The following is a 17213-nucleotide window of genomic DNA, read 5'->3' on the forward strand; positions in this document are numbered from 1 at the left end:
GACTTTTTTTTTTTTTTTGCAAAATGTATAGGTTTGTTTGTTTGTTTGTTTGTTTGTTTGTTTAAAAGTAAAAATATCAGCTTAGCTGTACTAATACCTACCTTTCCTAGAACTCTTAGAATTATTTTACAAGACTAACCTCCCACTGATATGTGATCATTGTGGGGAATGTCTCTTTTAGACTTTTTTTTTTTTTTTTTTTACAAAAATGCATAGCACTATGATGTCATAACTTTAAAAAAAAAAAAAAAAAAAAAGGTCGAGGGAGCGGGGATGGGCCCAGGGAAATGACTCAGTTGTGTTCACATTGCAAGCATGAAGGCCTAAGTGCAGTTCCCAGAAGCCACTATAAAACGCACACACACACAAAAACAAAAAACCAAAACAAGGTTGAGATGCGGCTGTGGTGCGCTCCCATCATTTCTGCAGTGTGTAAGAAGTGGGGGCAGGAGGAAGAGCTCCAGGGCCAGCCTCTACGGCATGGCTAGTTTGAAGCCAGCTTGGGATATGTGAGGCTCTGTCTCAGAAAAATAAAAACTAAAAAACAAGGTGAAGTAGGGAGAAACTGCCAAAGCATAGGAGAAAAAAATCTTTAATCCCTAGGAAGGAGACGATATTTTCCCACCATGAAATATGTTAACAAGACTGAGACCAAAATAATGGTATTGTTGTGTGATCTGCAATTTTTATTAAGAAATATCATGCGAATCTAGATACGGTTATATATACCTATAATAGTCATACTTGGGAAGGTGAGGCAGGAGGATTGCAAGTTTGAAGCTAGCCTGGTACATAGAGAGACCTTACCTCAAAATGGGCTGGGCTTGGTGGTACACACCTTTAATCTCAGCACTCCGGGAGCAGAGGCAGGTGGATCTCTATGAGTTTGAGGCTAGCCTGGTCTACATAGTGAGTTCGCGGTTAGCCAGGTCTCCATAATGAGACCCTGTCTCAAAAGCAAGTAAGCAAAGTGGGGATGTAGCTCAGTGTGCAATGAGGGTTCTTGCCTATCACACTCAGAGCTCTGGGTTCAGTCCCCAGTGAAGTATAAGTGGGTGTGGCGGTGGCACAGACCTGTCATTCCAGTTCCCAGGAAGAGAGGACAGGAAGGGGAGAAGTTCAAGGTTAACCCTACTCATAGAGTTCGAGGCTAGTCTAGGATGCAGGAGACCCTGTCTCAAAAAATAAAAATGAAGCCCAAATTGTGACCCATCTTTCTGAATTAGTATAGTATTCTCAGACAGCGGCAGGGTGTGCCAACACGCACATCCTGCAATGTGTTTAATCTGCCCTGTCACAGAGGAAGAATCCTGGGAGCTAAATATTTGCTCCTGTGCGTAATGGCCTCTGTGAGATGGGTTCCAAAAACAGGTGCTGCAGCGTGGCTTGCCCTTCCATCTCCCAGGGCTGTGAACACCTGTCCAGGGCCGGCTCCTCCCTCACCTTCTAGCTCAGAGCTCAGGGCCTCATCCTGTCTGGGACGTTGTGTGGTCATCTGCTCACTTTAGAGATCCAAAAATGGGCAATAGAGACACAGGCTAGACTTATCTGGATGAGCTGCCGAGGGAATCATGTGACTCTCGTTTTCCCTTCGTCTTGTAGGGCCACGTCTACCAAAATGAACAGAGTGACCTTTCCCTACAGACCTTCCCAAGCAACTCTGCCTTTGCTAAATTTTTTTTTTTTCGAGAACTTTTTGTAAGATTTCAAAGGTGCCTTTGATCCCAGCACTCAGGAGGCAGGGGCAAGTGAATCTGTGAGGTTGAGGCCAGCCTGGTCTACAGAGTGAGTTCCAGGACAGCCAGGGCTACACAGAAAAACCCTGTTTCTAAATAAATAAATAAATAAACCTTAAAAACAAAACAAAACAACTCCAGGGGCTGGAGAGATGGCTCAGCAGTTAAGAGCACTGATTGCTCTTCCTGAGGTCCTGAGTTCAATTCCCAGCAACCACATGGTGGCTCACAACCATCTGTAGGGAGGATCTGATGCTTTCTTCTGGTGTGTCTGAAGTCAGCTACAGTATACTCATATACATAAAATAAATAATATTGAAAAAAAGATCACAGTAACTGGGGCTAGATAGATGTCTCTATACAAAATAAATAAATAAATCTTTTAAAAAATGTTTATTCATTTTATTTATATGAGTACACTGTAGCTGTCTTCAGACACACCAGAAGAGGGCATCAGATCCCATTACAGATGGTTGTGAGCCACTATGTGGTTGCTGGGTATTGAACTTAGGACCTTTGGAAGAACCGTCAATGCTCTTAACTGCTGAGCCATCTCTCCAGCCCCAAATACATAAATCTTAAAAAAAAAAAACTCCAGAAAAATTCAGCAAGTATTCATTTCCCATTGCTGTGCCAGAACTGGAAAAGGGCCTAAGAGGCAGTTTCCTCTGATCAGCATATATATATATATATATATATATATAATATGATATATCATATATAATATATACAATATATATGATATATCATATATAATATATATATATATATAATTTTATATGTATGTGTTCTAGAGTAAATGTGCACTGTGTAACTGTGTACATCCATATATGCAGTGCCCGTGGAGACCATCAGATTCCCCTGTACTAGAGTCACACATGGTGTGAGCCTCCCTGTCAAGGCTGGGAATTGAACCTGGGTCCTCTGGAAGAGCAGCCAGGGCTCTTAATGACTGAGGCATCTCTCCAGCCCTGGCTTGTGGTCTTAAGCAACTTACTTTTTCTGGGTTTCGACTTTATCACCCTAACTATAAATTCAAACAGAGACAGGGAGGCTTTCACCAGATGGTGGGGACTAAGATAGGTGCTAGCATCAAATAGATCTGGGTTCGGATCCCACCTCTGCCACTTAAGAGCTGTGTGGCTAGGACAGGCCTTAGGCTTCTTACCTGTACGGTGGAGTAATGAATCCTGTCTCGTGAGCTCATCACGTTAGTGTGTGAAGCCCTGTTACAAAATTAGTGTGTAAACATAAGAGTCAGCTTGAGGATGGAGCTCAGCTGAGAGTGTGATTGCCTGGCACACGCAAAGACCTGGGCCCGCTCCCCGGAGCTGTGTAAAACCTGATGTGATGCACTCTTATGGTGTCAGCACTTGGATGCTGGAAGGTCAGAAGGTCAAGATGATCTGATACATAGCGAGGCCTGATTGGTCTACTTAAGACCCAGTCTCCTCGAAAGAATAAACTAGGGAGAGTCAGTTAATGCTTCTGAAGAACTTCCTTGGTGGGGAACTCTTTACACTGTTAGCTGGTTTACTCCCCAATTCCTGGATGATAGATATACAGACAGACAGACAAACCAATCCAGCACTAGGGTCCCTATTTATTGGATCCTCCTGTTTTGTACGACAAGAAGAGAAGTCCCTTTTAGCTAATCAGGATTAGTCACCCTTGGTTCCATCTGGCCCTTAATACCGATGGTATAAATTTTCATACCCTTGCTCTAACTTAAAGACCCAGAAGTTTAATTGGTGGGAACCAGAACCCCTGTGGTCCTCCCTCAGGCAATATCCCATCCCTGTCCATCTCTGCACAGCTCCCTGAGCCCTTCACTAAGGTATCCCAAGGCCTAGCCCTCCTGTCCAGCCCCAGCTTCCCCCAAGCCAATGTCTCTGGCTTCCAGTCGCAGCATAGACATCGCTTTCTAAGCTGCTGGGACAAGGCCAAGTCTCTTGTTTTATTCCCCTGTCTCTGCTTTGATGTGATTTGTGCCTTTCCCCTCCATGATCCCCTGGACTCCCCAGACCTCCCCACCCTCTCTTGTTGCCAGCCCTAGCACATAGACAGCACAGGGAAGGGCTCTGTCCGCACATGCGTGGATCCACTGAAGGACGGTGGACAGCGCAAGGACTGGCGAAGCATCTTCAAATGTCTCTTTCCTTATGACCTAGGGCCAAGCTGGAAAAGGAGAGGGATCGGGCCAGGTTCCCAGGAGGAAGCCACCACGGAGTGATGTCCCAGGATACACAGCGAGAGCGACGAGTCTTCCAGCTGCACATGTGTGAGGTGAGGTTACAAAACCCCCCCAGTGAGGATGTGCGGGATGTGTTTCCTGTGTGTCCCTTCCAAACCCTCACGGCAGCAGTCATAGGTCCCAGGGCTGGCCTGCGGGATGTAACCAAGGTTCAGTCATGGCTAAGAGAATTAGCCCTGGGGCTGGGGACAAATCCAGGATCCTGTTCATGTCACATGTTTTTGTCTTGCCCTTTGTCAGTACCTTGTCAAAGCTGGAGAGAGTCAGGTGAAGCAAGGACCAGACTTCCTGCAGAGCCTCATCAAGTTCTTCCACGCCCAGCACAAGTGAGTCTCTCCTCCTTTGCCTCCCCCCTAAACGCTTCACAGGACAAAGCACCCCTCTGGGGCTTGAGACCCTCCAGGTCTCTGGACCTCATTGGCAACAGTTTTTGACCTCACCCATGAGCAGTGCAGCACTTATCCATATTTTATAAATGGGGAAACTGAGGTCCATTAAATCAAGATCTCGAAATTAAGTCAGTGAGAGTCTCACCTCTGCATGCCTGCGCTCACCCTCAGGCCGGATGCTCATGGGTGCCCTGTGGGGGCCTTCTCCAACTTCTGACCTCATCCCCATTTCCTTCCCTCCATGAACCCTTGTTTGGCCTCTGGCTTTTCTTAGCTTCTTCCAAGATGGCTGGAAGGCAGCTCAGAGCCTGTCCCCCTTCATCGACAAGCTGGCAGCCTCAGTGCATGGGGTAAGTCCGGCCTGTCCCTCCCTTGTGGGGTCAACACCGCCCCCCATCCTTTTGGGAAGCTGTGAGTGCAGAGAGCTGGCTCCTGTCATAGAGCAAGAGACACTGCCCCAGCATACCGGCTCAGGCTCTGCCCTGCACTGTCTCCTCTGCCCCGTAGCTCCGGCAAGCTCAGGAAGAGGAACTGCACAAGCTCACCCAGCTCCGGGACTCCCTCCGAGGGATGCTGCATCTGGAGAGCAGAGAGGTCAGCCTCTGAATCATTCTAAAAGAGATGTCTGACCCGTCTGCCGCACCCTGGCACATGGCGGGAGGCAGGGAGGGAGAGGAGACCCCAAGTCCCCGAGGACCAGTGCAGCACGGGGCTCTTCCCTCCCAGACACCCTGAAGTCTCCTTTGCATGTCTGAGGGGCAGGATCACCCAAACCGGAAGAACTCCGGGGGCGGCTACAGCATCCACCAGCACCAAGGCAACAAGCAGTTTGGGACTGAGAAGGTGGGCTTCCTGTACAAGAAAAGTGATGGGTGAGTGTCTCAGAGAGCTTAGGCAACTTGCCCAAAGACACACAGCTAGGCATGAAGGTGGTCCTTACAGTCCTGTGGACCATTGCGCACAGTCTGATTGAATACAGTTATCAAAGGATCACTGGGCATGTCACTACTAACGGTCACTAAAGGTTATTCTTCAAGAATTGCAGCAACAGCCAGGCAGTGGTGACGCACACCTTTAATCCCAGCACTTGGGAGGCAGAGGCAGGCGGATTTCTGAGTTCGAGGCTAGACTGGTCTATAGAAGTGAGTTCCAGGACAGCCAGGGCTACACAGAGAAACCCTGACTTGAAAAGCCAAAAAAAGAAGAAGAAGAAGAAGAAGAAGAAGAAGAAGAAGAAGAAGAAGAAGAAGAAGAAGAAGAAGAAGAAGAAGAAGAAGAAGAAGAAGAAGAAGAAGAAAAGAAAAGAATTGTAGCAACAAGGCTATCCCTGACACATGCCTTTAATGTCAGTGTTTAGGAAGCTGAGGCAGGGGATTTCCATAAGTTTGATGTCAGCAGCAATGGAAACTTACCAAGCACTTAATAGACCTTCATCCTTGGCCTTTCTCTATACAGTATTCTGAATATGCCTAGATGTGAAAGCATTGACTATGCCTTGCTTCCTGGTGTTAACTTTTTATTTTAAAAAGGGCCCAGTGAAGTCGCTTAGAGGCAAAGGGTGCTTTCTGACAGCCTTGACCATCTGAGCTCAGATCCTGGAACCCATGTGGAGGAAATAGAGAACTGGCTGTCTTAGTTACTTTTTCTTTCTTTCTTTCTTTCTTTCTTTCTTTCTTTCTTTCTTTCTTTCTTTCTTTCTTTCTTTCTTTCTTTCTTTCCTTCCTTCCTTCCTTCCTTCCTTTCTCTCTTTCTTTTTTAAAGATATATTTATTTATCTTAGGTATATGAGTACACTGAATCTATCTTCAGACACACCAGAAGAGGACATTGGATCCCATTACAAATGGTTGTGAGCCACCATGTAGTTGCTGGGAATTGAACTCAGGACCTCTGGAAGAGCAGTCAGTGCTCTTAACCGCTGAGCCATCTCTCCAGTCCTTAGATACTTTTCTGTTGCTGGGAAGAGACACCACGACCAAGGCAACTTAGGGAAGAAAGAGTTTGAAGGGGATTTACAGTGCCAGAGAGTGAGTCTGTGACCATCATGGCAGACAGCATGGCAGCAGGCAGGCAGGCTTTGGTAGCCAAGAGCTCACAGCTCACCCACAAGCACAAAGCAGAAGAAGAACTACCAGGGAATGGCCAGGCTTTTGAAACATCAAAGCTTACATCTATCTCCTCCAACAAGGCCACACCTCCTAATCCTCCCAAACAGTTCTGCTAACTGGGGACCACGTGTTCAAACCTGAGCCTTTGAAGTCATTCTCATGTGACTCCCTCGGGTCATCCTTTCTCCCCGTTTGTGTTCATGTGCTCTGGCATGCTCACGTACAAAGTGAGTTAGGGCATGAGTTGTGTCTCTTCCATCAGGCTCAAAGAGCTCAGGGTACCAGAGCCATCTCCACCCCAGAGTAGGAATTCTAAACATGAGGCTTTATCCCCTCATCCTGGGAGCTTTTCGAGGGCAGGGAGTGGTGAGGCACAGTGGATCGGAAGGGAAGAGGTCCTGCATCCTTGTTCTCGGATGCAGGGGAATTAGATGTGAGCCACTGGCCACTGGACACTGTTTCTCTGTCCTGCTGGACTTTAGGATTCGAAAAGTCTGGCAGAAGAGGAAGTGCGGAGTGAAGTATGGCTGCCTGACCATCTCGCACAGCATGGTGAGACCTCTTCTTCGGGGTTCTGAGCAGACAGAGGCCAAGCCGTCCTTCTAGAACAGGCCTCTAATCTTAGATAATGGAGTATTAGCGATCTCTGGTAGGAGGTAGGATGGTATCCAAAGGTTCAACATAGGATGCACATCCCTTCAGGGAGGGAAGGGTCTTTCATAATTACTTGATATGGAAACAGAAGACTCAGAGGCCCAGAGGGGTAACAAGGGGTCCTCTGCTCTCAAACTCCCACAGATCAACAGGCCCCCAGTGAAGCTGGCCTTGCTGACATGCCAAGTGAGGCCCAACCCTGAGGAGAAAAGGTGCTTCGACCTGGTGACCCGTGAGTAGTCCACGCCACCGGCCCCACACTGCTCCTTCTAAGGGGCCGCAGCCCTGGCTGGATATGTGGTCCTACTATGTAGTCCTGCAGGCCCAGGACTCCAAGGGCTTGGCACTTTGTAGGGTTTCACATCTCAGCCCACTGAACATGAAAGCACACCTACCTCCTGTATATATTAAGCATGGTGGTCATGTAGAGCGCATTCGAGTGACTCTGGTTTACCTGGCTTTTTAAACTGGTTTGTGTGTGTGTGTGTGTGTGTGTGTGTGTGTGTGTGTATCTGGGGGTAGGGAGCTTTAATGCCAAGCTTTAGGGAAGTGAGTGCAGACTGGGAAAGAGCTGGCCTCTCAGGCCAGGAAGAGCTAACACTGCCTAGCATGCATAAAGCTCTGGGTTCACCACTGAGGACCGTATAACACAAGGCATGGTGGTGTGCATCTGTAATCTCCAGAGGGGATCAGAAGTTCAAGGTAATCCTCAGCTACATGGAGAGTTCAGGCCAGCCTGAGTTACATAAGACCTTGACTCATATTTTAAAAAAGGCTCTTGTCTTCAGGGAACCCTCTTAATGATTTATTTTTATTTTATGTGTATTGGTATTTTAACTGTGTGTGTGTGTGTGTGTGTGTGTGTGTGTGTTGGTTCCCCTAGAACTGGGGTTATAGAAAGCAGTGAGCTGCCATGCGGGTGCTGGGAACTGAATCTCCGTCTTTGGAAGTGCTCCTACCTGCTGAGCTGTCCTTGCAGACAGGGAACTCTCTTGGAAGGAGTGAGAAGGGAATCCAGGCTCTTGTGGGAGTGATGTCTAGAGGAGAGAGGCACGCATAGAGACCCTCAGAGGACCTGAACTGTTAGAGGGAATTAAGGGCTCTTTGAGGAGAGCATTTGTGTTTATCCTTGAGGGATTCAGACATTGTAGCATTTAGGAGAAGGGGGGGGGAGCTTTGGGAGGGGATCGCAGGGCAAAGGGCATGGAAGCAGAGCAGACTCCCCATGCCAGTCTTCCAAGGGACTTCATACAGGAACAGTGAGAGGTAAGGCCTGGGACTGCCTATTAAAGGTCCTTGAAGGGAGAGAGGAAAAGGAACCAGGGAAACAGGAGTGTGATGAGTCTGGAGGCGGTGTCCATGCTGTGCTTGAACTGGGGGTGTGTGCTGTGCACGGAGCCTGGATCATACAGAGAGCCTTGGGGGGGGTCCTATTAGGAGGGCCTGATCTCCGGGGCACACAGATGTTTTTCCTGGGGAAGGCATGCAATATCTGTGGGCCTGATGCCCTTTTCTCTCCCCCCACAGACAACCGTACATACCACTTCCATGCAGAGGATGAGCAGGAGTGTGAGGCGTGAGTGCCCATTCTGGGCCAGCAGTGGGGGAGGGGCAGCGCATGGGTCCCAGGAACTCACCCACACCCAACCCGCCCTGTTCCATCTGCACAGATGGGTGTCAGTGCTGCAGAATAGCAAGGACGAAGCCCTGAGCAGCGCCTTTCACGGGGAGCCCAGTGGCGGCCAGTGGTCTTGGGGCACCCGACTGGATACGGAGCCCCACGACCTAACCAACATGCTCGTCGCTGAGGTGAAGAGCAGACCAGGGAATGACCATTGCTGCGACTGTGGGGCTGCAGGTCAGCAGCGGTGGGGAAGCTTTGGTGGGAGGCCTGAAGAAAGGGGGACTCTGGGATGGAAGCTCCAACCACGCTCCTCTGCAGACCCCACGTGGCTCAGCACCAACCTGGGCGTGCTCACCTGCATCCAGTGCTCCGGTGTCCACCGGGAGCTGGGCGTGCGCTTCTCCCGAATACAGTCGCTCACCTTGGACCTCCTGGGCCCCTCGGAGCTGTTGGTGAGAGCCGGGTCAGGGGTCAGAGAGAATGTTAGGGGCGTTGAGGTGGGGCTTAGGGAACTGTAGGGAGGGACTAAACTTTGAAGGGTGAGCCTTGACAGGAGCTATATGTCCTTGTCCTAATGTGTGATTTTACCCTCTGACTCCCGCTCCTGCTGTGCTGTGCCTCCAGCTGGCTTTGAACATCGGAAACTCCCACTTCAATGAAGTCATGGAGGCCCGCCTGCCCTCCCACGGCAGCCCTAAACCCTCTGCTGAGAGTGACATGTATGGATGGGTTCAGAAGGCGGGGTGTTTGCTTGCTCCCCAGTTTCCAGGGCCTGAGAGGGATCTGGGGTCAGAAGGCTGGGGAGAAGGGAGCCCATTGACCCGGAAGTTGGCAGGACACCAGATTCACCTGGAGAGTGGTTCCAGAAGTTACTATGTAGAAATTTTTCTGAGGTCCCAAGATTGTCTATTGTCTCCGTAGGAGCTGCCGCAGGAACTACATTGTAGCCAAGTATGTAGAACACAAGTTTGCACGCAGTTCCACACCTGATCCCCAGAAGCTAAGGACAGCCATCTGCAGCCGGGACCTTCTGTCCGTCCTGGAGGCCTTTGCCAATGGGCAGGACTTTGGACAGCTGCTGCCAGGGCCTGATGGGCAGGTGAGAGCCCCTCCCCCAGGGGGCCTCTGAGGAATCCTATTTCCTTATCTGTAAATTGGGTTAGGAGTAGTAGCCTTGGAAGCCGGAAAGGCCAGGTCTGATGAGAGTAGTGAAAGCCACTACATTTTGGTGATACCTTCATGAGATGGAAGGATTTCATCAGTAGGATTCCTATGACTGACTGGACATTTAAAACTGGGTGTATGAGACTGGAGAGAGGCCTCCGCAGCTAAAAGCACTGACTGATCTTCCAGAGGACTGACATTCAGTTCCTAGCACCCACATGGAGGCTCACAACTGTCTGTGATTCCATTTCTAGGGGATCCAATGTCTTCTTCTGGCCTCTGTGTATTCATGTGGCACACAGACATACAGACAAAACTGTGCATGTAAAATTGGAAAAAACAAACAAACAAACAAAGGCAATCTTTTAAAAACAAAACAGCTGGATGTCACTGGCCAGGGGCGTAGCTCAGTGATGAGCTTGCCCCTAGCACTGAAGAACAGGATGGCTCTGAATTGTACAACTGAAACCTACACAGGCCCCCTAGTGGGCAGTGCGGGAATAGCACTTGAGTGAGCGCTTGGGTAATGTGGGCAGCACAGCAAGCTAGAGAACGGGAGACCAGAGACCTCAGTGAGGAAGTGGGAGAAAAGGGGAGGCCTGGCCAGGTTAAGATTTGGGAACCACTGAAGGAAGCCATAAAGGACTGCCTGGGCCTTCCCATGCTTCCCTAATGTGAGGGTCTATCCTGATGACATCATATTCAGAGATGTTGGGGCAACAAGGGATCAAGAGGGCAGGTGGCCGGGGAAACTCAGCCATGTGTGTGTCCACGTGTGTGTGTGTCCAGGCACCTGGAGAGCTCGCCCTGCACTTGGCCATCAGAGTTGCCAGCCATGCTTCCCTGCCGATAGTGGACTTCCTCATCCAGAATGGGTGAGAGCTTGCCTGCCATCAACCCTCGCTGACCCCGACTTCCTCCTTGCCCCACCTCTCTCTTTCCCTGGGACTGGGGACACCCCCCCACCCCCCCCACCCCACCCCCGCACTCCTTGCCTGCCTGTTTCCCTCCCGGAACCTCCCTGCAACCCCTCCTCCTAGTGGCCACTTGGATGCCAAGGCTGCGGATGGAAACACTGCCCTGCACTGTGCGGCACTCCACGGCCAGCTGGACTGTCTCAAGCTGCTGCTAAGAGGAAGGGCTCCCGTGGGGGCAGGTGCGGTGCTCCACCTCCTCCTACTCCTTTCTGACCTTCTGCCTTCACAGACCAGAGCATTGACAGCAAGCACACCCTTTGCAGGCATACTCCCCCTGGCTGGCTTCTGCCCTCCCCCGTGGCCTCAGGGGTGGGGAGTTGTCATTCAGTAGGTCTCAGTAGGTCTCAGCTTCCTCATCTATAAAATGGGTGTTTTGCAGAGCTAGTGTACAGGGAACAAAGCAAATTCTAGTTGAATCTGGGTTCTAGTGATATGACTGTTGCCTGCTTACTAGATAGCATGTGTCTGGTCCCATGATAAGTGATCTATACTGTTAATCAGCCAATCCTCACAGCCTGGAGAGAGAGTTTCATGCATCATATTCATTTAATAGTGAGAGAGTTAAGACCCAGCGGGTCTACGCAGACACCTAAGACCACACAGGAAGGCAGAGGACCAGTTTTCATACTCAGCCAATCTGATTCCAAGGCCCATATTAAACTCTAAGCTGCAATGTCCCCCTTGATTCTGACCATAGTCCCTGGATTTGCCCTTCACAGTAAATGATGCTGGAGAGACAGCCCTGGACTTAGCCAGGAACAGACAGCACAAGGAATGTGAAGAGCTGGTGAGTCTGAGCGGAGAGGCTGCCCTTGAACCCTTTCTCAGCCTGCCGGCCCTCTGACCCACAAACCTTTTGTTCTTGGCAGCTGGAGCAGGCACAAGCGGGGACGCTTGCTTTCCCTCTCCATATGGACTACCACTGGGGACATTCCATGGAACACGGCTTTGACAGTGAGGAGGAGGAGGAGGAAGAAAAGGTAGGCTCAGCCCCTCCCCTTCTAGATTGCACCAGACAGGAACCAATATTGGGCCTGCCGTGGGAAGAGGAAAGCTGACTGTGGAAACCAAGATGGCCCTGTCTCCGCAGCACTGCTCCTCGAAACCCCCGGCGCAGGCCTGCTGGGGCAGTGGGAGGCTGGACATCAGCAACAAGACCTATGAGACCGTTGCCACCCCGGGACCAGCAACCGCTCAAAGCCAGAGTGAGGACAGTCCCCCACCCCTGCCCGTCAAAAACTCTTCTCGGACCATAGTCCTCGGGCGAGCTGGACATTCCAGTGGAGGTACAGTTGGCTGCCCAGAAGTATTGTGATGAAACCATTCACTGAGAGACCGCTATGTGGGGTGCTGAGCTGTGTGTGCATGGCAGAGCTAAGGGTGGTAACCCGTGCCTCTTAGCTCTCAGCAGGTGGAGGTTGGAGGGTCAGGAGTTCAAGACCAGCTTGGGCTCCTCGAGACCCTGAAAACAACAGAGCGAAGGGTAGCAGGACCATCCAGCCATCAAAGTTCCCTTAGGGCTGCCGTCCTTTCCTTCAGGAAATGGAGATGTTAAGTGACAGTTTAATCTTCTTTTTTTTTTTTTTTTTTAAGATTTATTTATTGTTATATGTAAGTACACTGTAGTTGTCTTCAGACACTCCAGAAGAGGGCGTCAGATCTTGTTACGGGTGGTTGTGAGCCACCATGTGGTTGCTGGGATTTGAACTCTGGACCTTCGGAAGAGCAGTCGGGTGCTCTTACCAACTGAGCCATCTCACCAGCCCGACAGTTTAATCTTCTGTTGTGAGAGTACAACCCTGGTTGGTCTTGCTCAGATCCTTCAGTGCCTCACTTGAACAAAAAGACAGGTGTTTGTAGAGCATGTCCTGCATCAGTCTAGTGAGTAGATAAAGACTGGAAAACGGTCGGTCATAACAGGAGGCTCTGCACACTTTAAAGACGGCTAATCCATCCCAGTTGCTCCAGGTTGAGTCCTTCACAGACTCCTCTTCTCCAGCTCTGAGAAGAGCCTGGCTGTGCTCTTGAACTGTGTGTTGGATGGGTGGAGCCTGTTTTGGAAGAGCAGGAGAGAGATTGGGGAGGGGCGGGTAGATCCTATTAGAGCTGGTAGTGGGTTAGGAGGGCTCCTTGAAGGACATGGTGCCAAAGCGGAGCGGAGCTTGCGGGATGGGTAAGAAGTCCCAGGCCCAGGAAAAGGTGAATAGAAACAGCAGGAGCCATCATGGCTACTGGCCAAGGAGGTGCGGGTGGGAGGGTGACAGTGCCGGGGTACAAGGCTGGGACGTTGGGAAAGGACCTTGATGAATCCTAGAAGCCAAAGCCAGCTTTGACTGTGAGCAAAGAGGAAAGCATTTCTTTCTTTCTTTCTTTCTTTCTTTCTTTCTTTCTTTCTTTCTTTCTTTCTTTCTTTCTTTCTTTTTTTTGAAAAATAATTAATTAATTTACTTTTTTTCTTATTTAATGTGAGTGCTCTGTCTGCATGTACACCTGCATGCCAGAAGAGGGCATCAGATCCCTTTACAGATGGTCACGAGCCACCATGTGGTTGCTGGGATTTGAACTCAGGACCTCTGGAAGAGCAACTAATGCTGTTAGCTCCTGAGCCATCTCTCACCAGCCCAGCATTTCTACCTTTGTACTACGTGGAGTGTGTGTGGGTGTGTGGGGGGGGGTACTAAAAGACAAACATTGTCACTTTGTGGTTCTAGATCGTTCTGACCTTCCCAGCCTGAGATCAGAGTCTCCTGAGGCCTTGGAGAACCGGAGCAGCCCAGCATCTTCCTCCTCCAGCCTCACCAGCTCGGTGGAAGCCGGGGGGCTGAGCCAGGCCCCGTTCAGCCCTGAAGAGGGCCTCCAGGAACCAGCCAGCATCTCGCGCCCCTCTGGAACCACCCCTGCTGAGGTGTATCTCCCTGTCAAGTTCAGGTTGGTAAGGGCCTGGCTATGCATCCAGCATGTCGCCTGACGCTCCCCGAGCATTTGCTGACGTCCCCACTTGAACCACTCTGAAGCCTGGGTCATAATCTCCCTCTAGGAGCCAAGCTGTGGGCTAGACCTGATGGCTTACCTTTTCCTCCACCATCCACCTGCTTTCCAGGCTGCCTGGGAGAGCCAAGGAGAAGCCAGGGGCTTGGGCTGCTGAGGTTGGTGGGAGTAGAAAAGGCTTAGCTCTTCCTGCCTGGATCCTTCTTAAGGGCTCCATCTTATCCTCAACTGCAGTTCAGGATCCAAACGCCTCTCTTCTCTGCAGACCCTTTTTGTCTAGACTTGAGGAGAACTGAACTTAGGAATGCCCTCAGAGCTCCCTGGGGAGAGGTCAGTTCCAGACCTCCAGGGCCTGCGAAGACCCAGCCCAGGGGCCTGGTGGATTCTAATTCCCCTTCACCACCACCCCCAGCCTTGTCTATCTCCCTGGGTCCCTCTGCGGGTGCTTCCGCCAGCAGGCTAACAATTGGTCATCTTTGCCTTCCAGCTCAGAGAGCACTCGATCCTACAGGCGGGGAGGCCGGAGTCTGGAAGATAGTCCCTCTGCCCGGCAACCTCCGTGTAGAAGGAACATCCCGGTAGGCACACTTGTGTATGCTTTGAAGTGTGGGTGCCTGGGCTATAGAGTTGGTCAAGAACAGGCAGAGAGGGGAGGGAGCCCTCTTTCTGTGGTGACAACACTGTGGGCTGAGGTAGCCACTGTTAAGCTTGGTGCCACCTTCCTGCTTAGCCCAGGACTGTGTGAGGCTGAGTCTGATGGTAGCCATTTCCCAGAGAAGATGCAAAAGGAGCTTTAACGAGCAGCTTCCTCCTTCTTCCCCCAGGCTGGCCTCATGGAGGGAGATGGCTCAAAGATCGGGGTTCTCCCGGCAAGTTCCCTGCAACTCTTGCACGACTAGCTCCTTGCTGACCCCTCTGCATGGCTCACACTGGACCCCAACATTCAGAGCTGGGACTTGAGACCTCAGATCTAGGAGCTCACCTACCTTATGGGAACCATGACCCTGCCAAGGACACTGACCCTTCTGTGTTGGGGCTGATGTCCTGAGCCAGGCAGTCCTGGAGTTAGATCTGACAATGTCTGGGTTGAGTTAAGTTACACAACCCTCAATACCTACTATGCTAGGATTGTGTTTCTCCCTATCAGGGTGGGAGCCTTTCCCATCATTCACGCCCAGGCGCTGTCTCGCGGCCACTTATCAATCTGGTGATTTTCTTTAGTGAAGCCCAGCTTTATGTCCAGATCTTCTCTAGGTACTATGGATGCCACGTGAACAGGGTGCACATCCTGCAGGTGTGATCCTCATTGGAAAGCTGGGCTCAAGAACTGACTCAGAAGGAGCAGAGCCAGCTTGCAGAGGGATGGCTCTGAGCTCAGGGCCGGGACCTACATCAACTGGTCTCCTGTCTGGTCATTGCAGTTGTTCCAGCCCAGTTCTGCTGGCCAAGGCATGTGGTGCCCAGGCTAAAGTACTCTGAATGGCTCCGTTAGAGGACAGCCTTACCCTCCCCGGGGTCTGTACTGTGTTCCCCAGCCTGGAAGTAGAATGTGACTCACCTGCCTTGATTTCACAGGAAGGAAAAGGATGGTCTGGGTTGACTGATCCTGCTTCTTCAGTTTTCTCTTGATGAAATCAGAAGCCTGGGGGAATGAGGGACCAGGAAAGGAGAAAGGCGCTGGGAAGATAAGAGAAACTTCAAGAGTCTGCTTTCTAGGGCCAGAAATCCCACCATTGCTCAGCCCAATTACAGAGTCAGACCACCAGCAACCACGGCCAACTCTGCTTTATACCCCCTTAGTGGTGGGGCCTGCAGGGGTGGGCCGAGCTGAACAGGGGAGGCCAGAGGGCACCCAGTGAATGACCAGCAGTGTGGCTAGGAATTGAACTATTCGCCCTGGAGGCTGCTGTGGTCCTTGGCCCTAAAACAGGATTGTTTCCGAGCCCCAGGTCAGCTTGTGTTCATCTCAGACTTACTGTTTTACTTATCTCTAATAAAGGATTCTTGGGGGAGGGACGAATTCCCCTGGGAGACTCTTGGGACTTGGGATTCTTTCCCTGGCCAGGTTGGTAAAGAATAGTGGTTAGAGAACAACAGGGAGTTTTGCTTTAGGAGACATTGGTAAGGCAAGGCGTTCCGACTGAAGGGGGCATCCCTGAGGTCAGGGTACCACGCAGCATCCTCCTTACAGCATCTCTTAGTCTGTTTTGTGTTGTTGTAACGGAACGATGGAGGCTGGGTGCTTTCTACAGTAAAGAGTTTTCTTTGGCTTAGGGTTCTGGTGATTGGAAAGTCCAAACAGTGTGTTATGAACGCCCTGTAAAAGGCCCCGACTGTCACAACATCACAGAAGAGGAGAAAGCGAGCACTTGTGTGCAGTAATTGCAATTTGCTTTATGTATAGCGACTCACTTCTGTCAGAATTCACTCCCTAGAGGCAGAGCCCCTCCCATAATTGCCTTCCACTAGGCACCACCCCTTAAAGGCTCACTCACCCCTCCACATTGCCACACCAGGAAGGAAGAAAACACACTCAAAACACACCCACATGGTAAGGGTTATCCTCACAGCAATGAACTAGCCAATCCAAAATGTCAGCAGCAAGGTTCAGAACCCCTGGTGTGCAGGAAAAGCACACTGGACTGGAGCCTGGGGACCTGATGTATGGCTCTCCCATAGTCCCGACCGCACCCCTCTGGGTTGCCCTGAGATGTTGAGTTGGGTGATGGAGTTCATGAACCCTGGATGCATAACAAGGGGAGAAAGGAAACAGCAGGTCTGTCAGCAGTGACGGACAGAGATGAAGGCTGTTGGGAAAGTGCTTGCCACACAACACACAAGGCTGGGGGTTTGAGTTCCAATCTGCAGGGCTCATGCCAGAAGCTAGGCATGCAGTGTCCTCCCAGAGTCCAGGCTCTCTCTGTGGAAGCAGACCTTGGAGGATCCCGGAAACTTGCTGAGCAGCTCCAGGTTCAGTGAAAGACCCTGTCTCAAAAAATAAGGAGAGCTGGGTGGTGGTGGTGCATGCCTTTAATCCCAATACTTGGGAGGCAGAGGCAGGCAGATTTCTGAGTTTGAGGCCAGCCTGATCTACAGAGTGAGTTCCAGGACAGCCAGGGCTATACAGAGAAACCCTGTCTTGGGAAAAACAAAACAAAACAAAAAATAAATGAGGCTAGCAATTGAGACCACCACCAACCTCTGGCTGCCTGCCGTGTGTACACACACACACACACACACACACACACACACACACACACACGCGCGCGCATAAAGGACGCTGGCACAGCTGCACACATCTGTAATTCCAGCATTCTGG

General features: G+C 50.7%; 1 protein-coding gene across 2 annotated transcripts in view; it reads left to right on the plus strand.

Annotated features, from left to right (window-relative positions):
• Nucleotides 1-16856, plus strand: part of Asap3 (ArfGAP with SH3 domain, ankyrin repeat and PH domain 3) — a 40122-nt gene extending 23266 nt beyond the window's left edge. Inside the window, exons 6-25 of one of the 2 annotated variants that reach the window (XM_029540348.1) lie at nt 3908-4022; nt 4231-4316; nt 4654-4729; nt 4887-4973; nt 5142-5251; nt 6970-7039; nt 7286-7373; nt 8669-8717; nt 8812-8999; nt 9084-9217; nt 9390-9484; nt 9687-9864; nt 10719-10804; nt 10970-11085; nt 11626-11693; nt 11776-11886; nt 11979-12192; nt 13618-13834; nt 14382-14472; nt 14719-16856. In XM_029540348.1, coding sequence (XP_029396208.1) covers nt 3908-4022; nt 4231-4316; nt 4654-4729; nt 4887-4973; nt 5142-5251; nt 6970-7039; nt 7286-7373; nt 8669-8717; nt 8812-8999; nt 9084-9217; nt 9390-9484; nt 9687-9864; nt 10719-10804; nt 10970-11085; nt 11626-11693; nt 11776-11886; nt 11979-12192; nt 13618-13834; nt 14382-14472; nt 14719-14793 — 2254 coding nt within the window. In that variant the 3' untranslated portion in view covers nt 14794-16856. The remainder of the gene's footprint in view (nt 1-3907; nt 4023-4230; nt 4317-4653; nt 4730-4886; nt 4974-5141; nt 5252-6969; nt 7040-7285; nt 7374-8668; nt 8718-8811; nt 9000-9083; nt 9218-9389; nt 9485-9686; nt 9865-10718; nt 10805-10969; nt 11086-11625; nt 11694-11775; nt 11887-11978; nt 12193-13617; nt 13835-14381; nt 14473-14718) is intronic. The other variant, XM_021200558.2, reaches the window with a different exon arrangement.
• The last annotated feature ends 357 nt before the right edge of the window (nt 16857-17213 follow it).

This window comes from Mus pahari, chromosome 6 (assembly GCF_900095145.1).
Source record: "Mus pahari chromosome 6, PAHARI_EIJ_v1.1, whole genome shotgun sequence".
Lineage (NCBI taxonomy): Eukaryota > Metazoa > Chordata > Mammalia > Rodentia > Muridae > Mus > Mus pahari.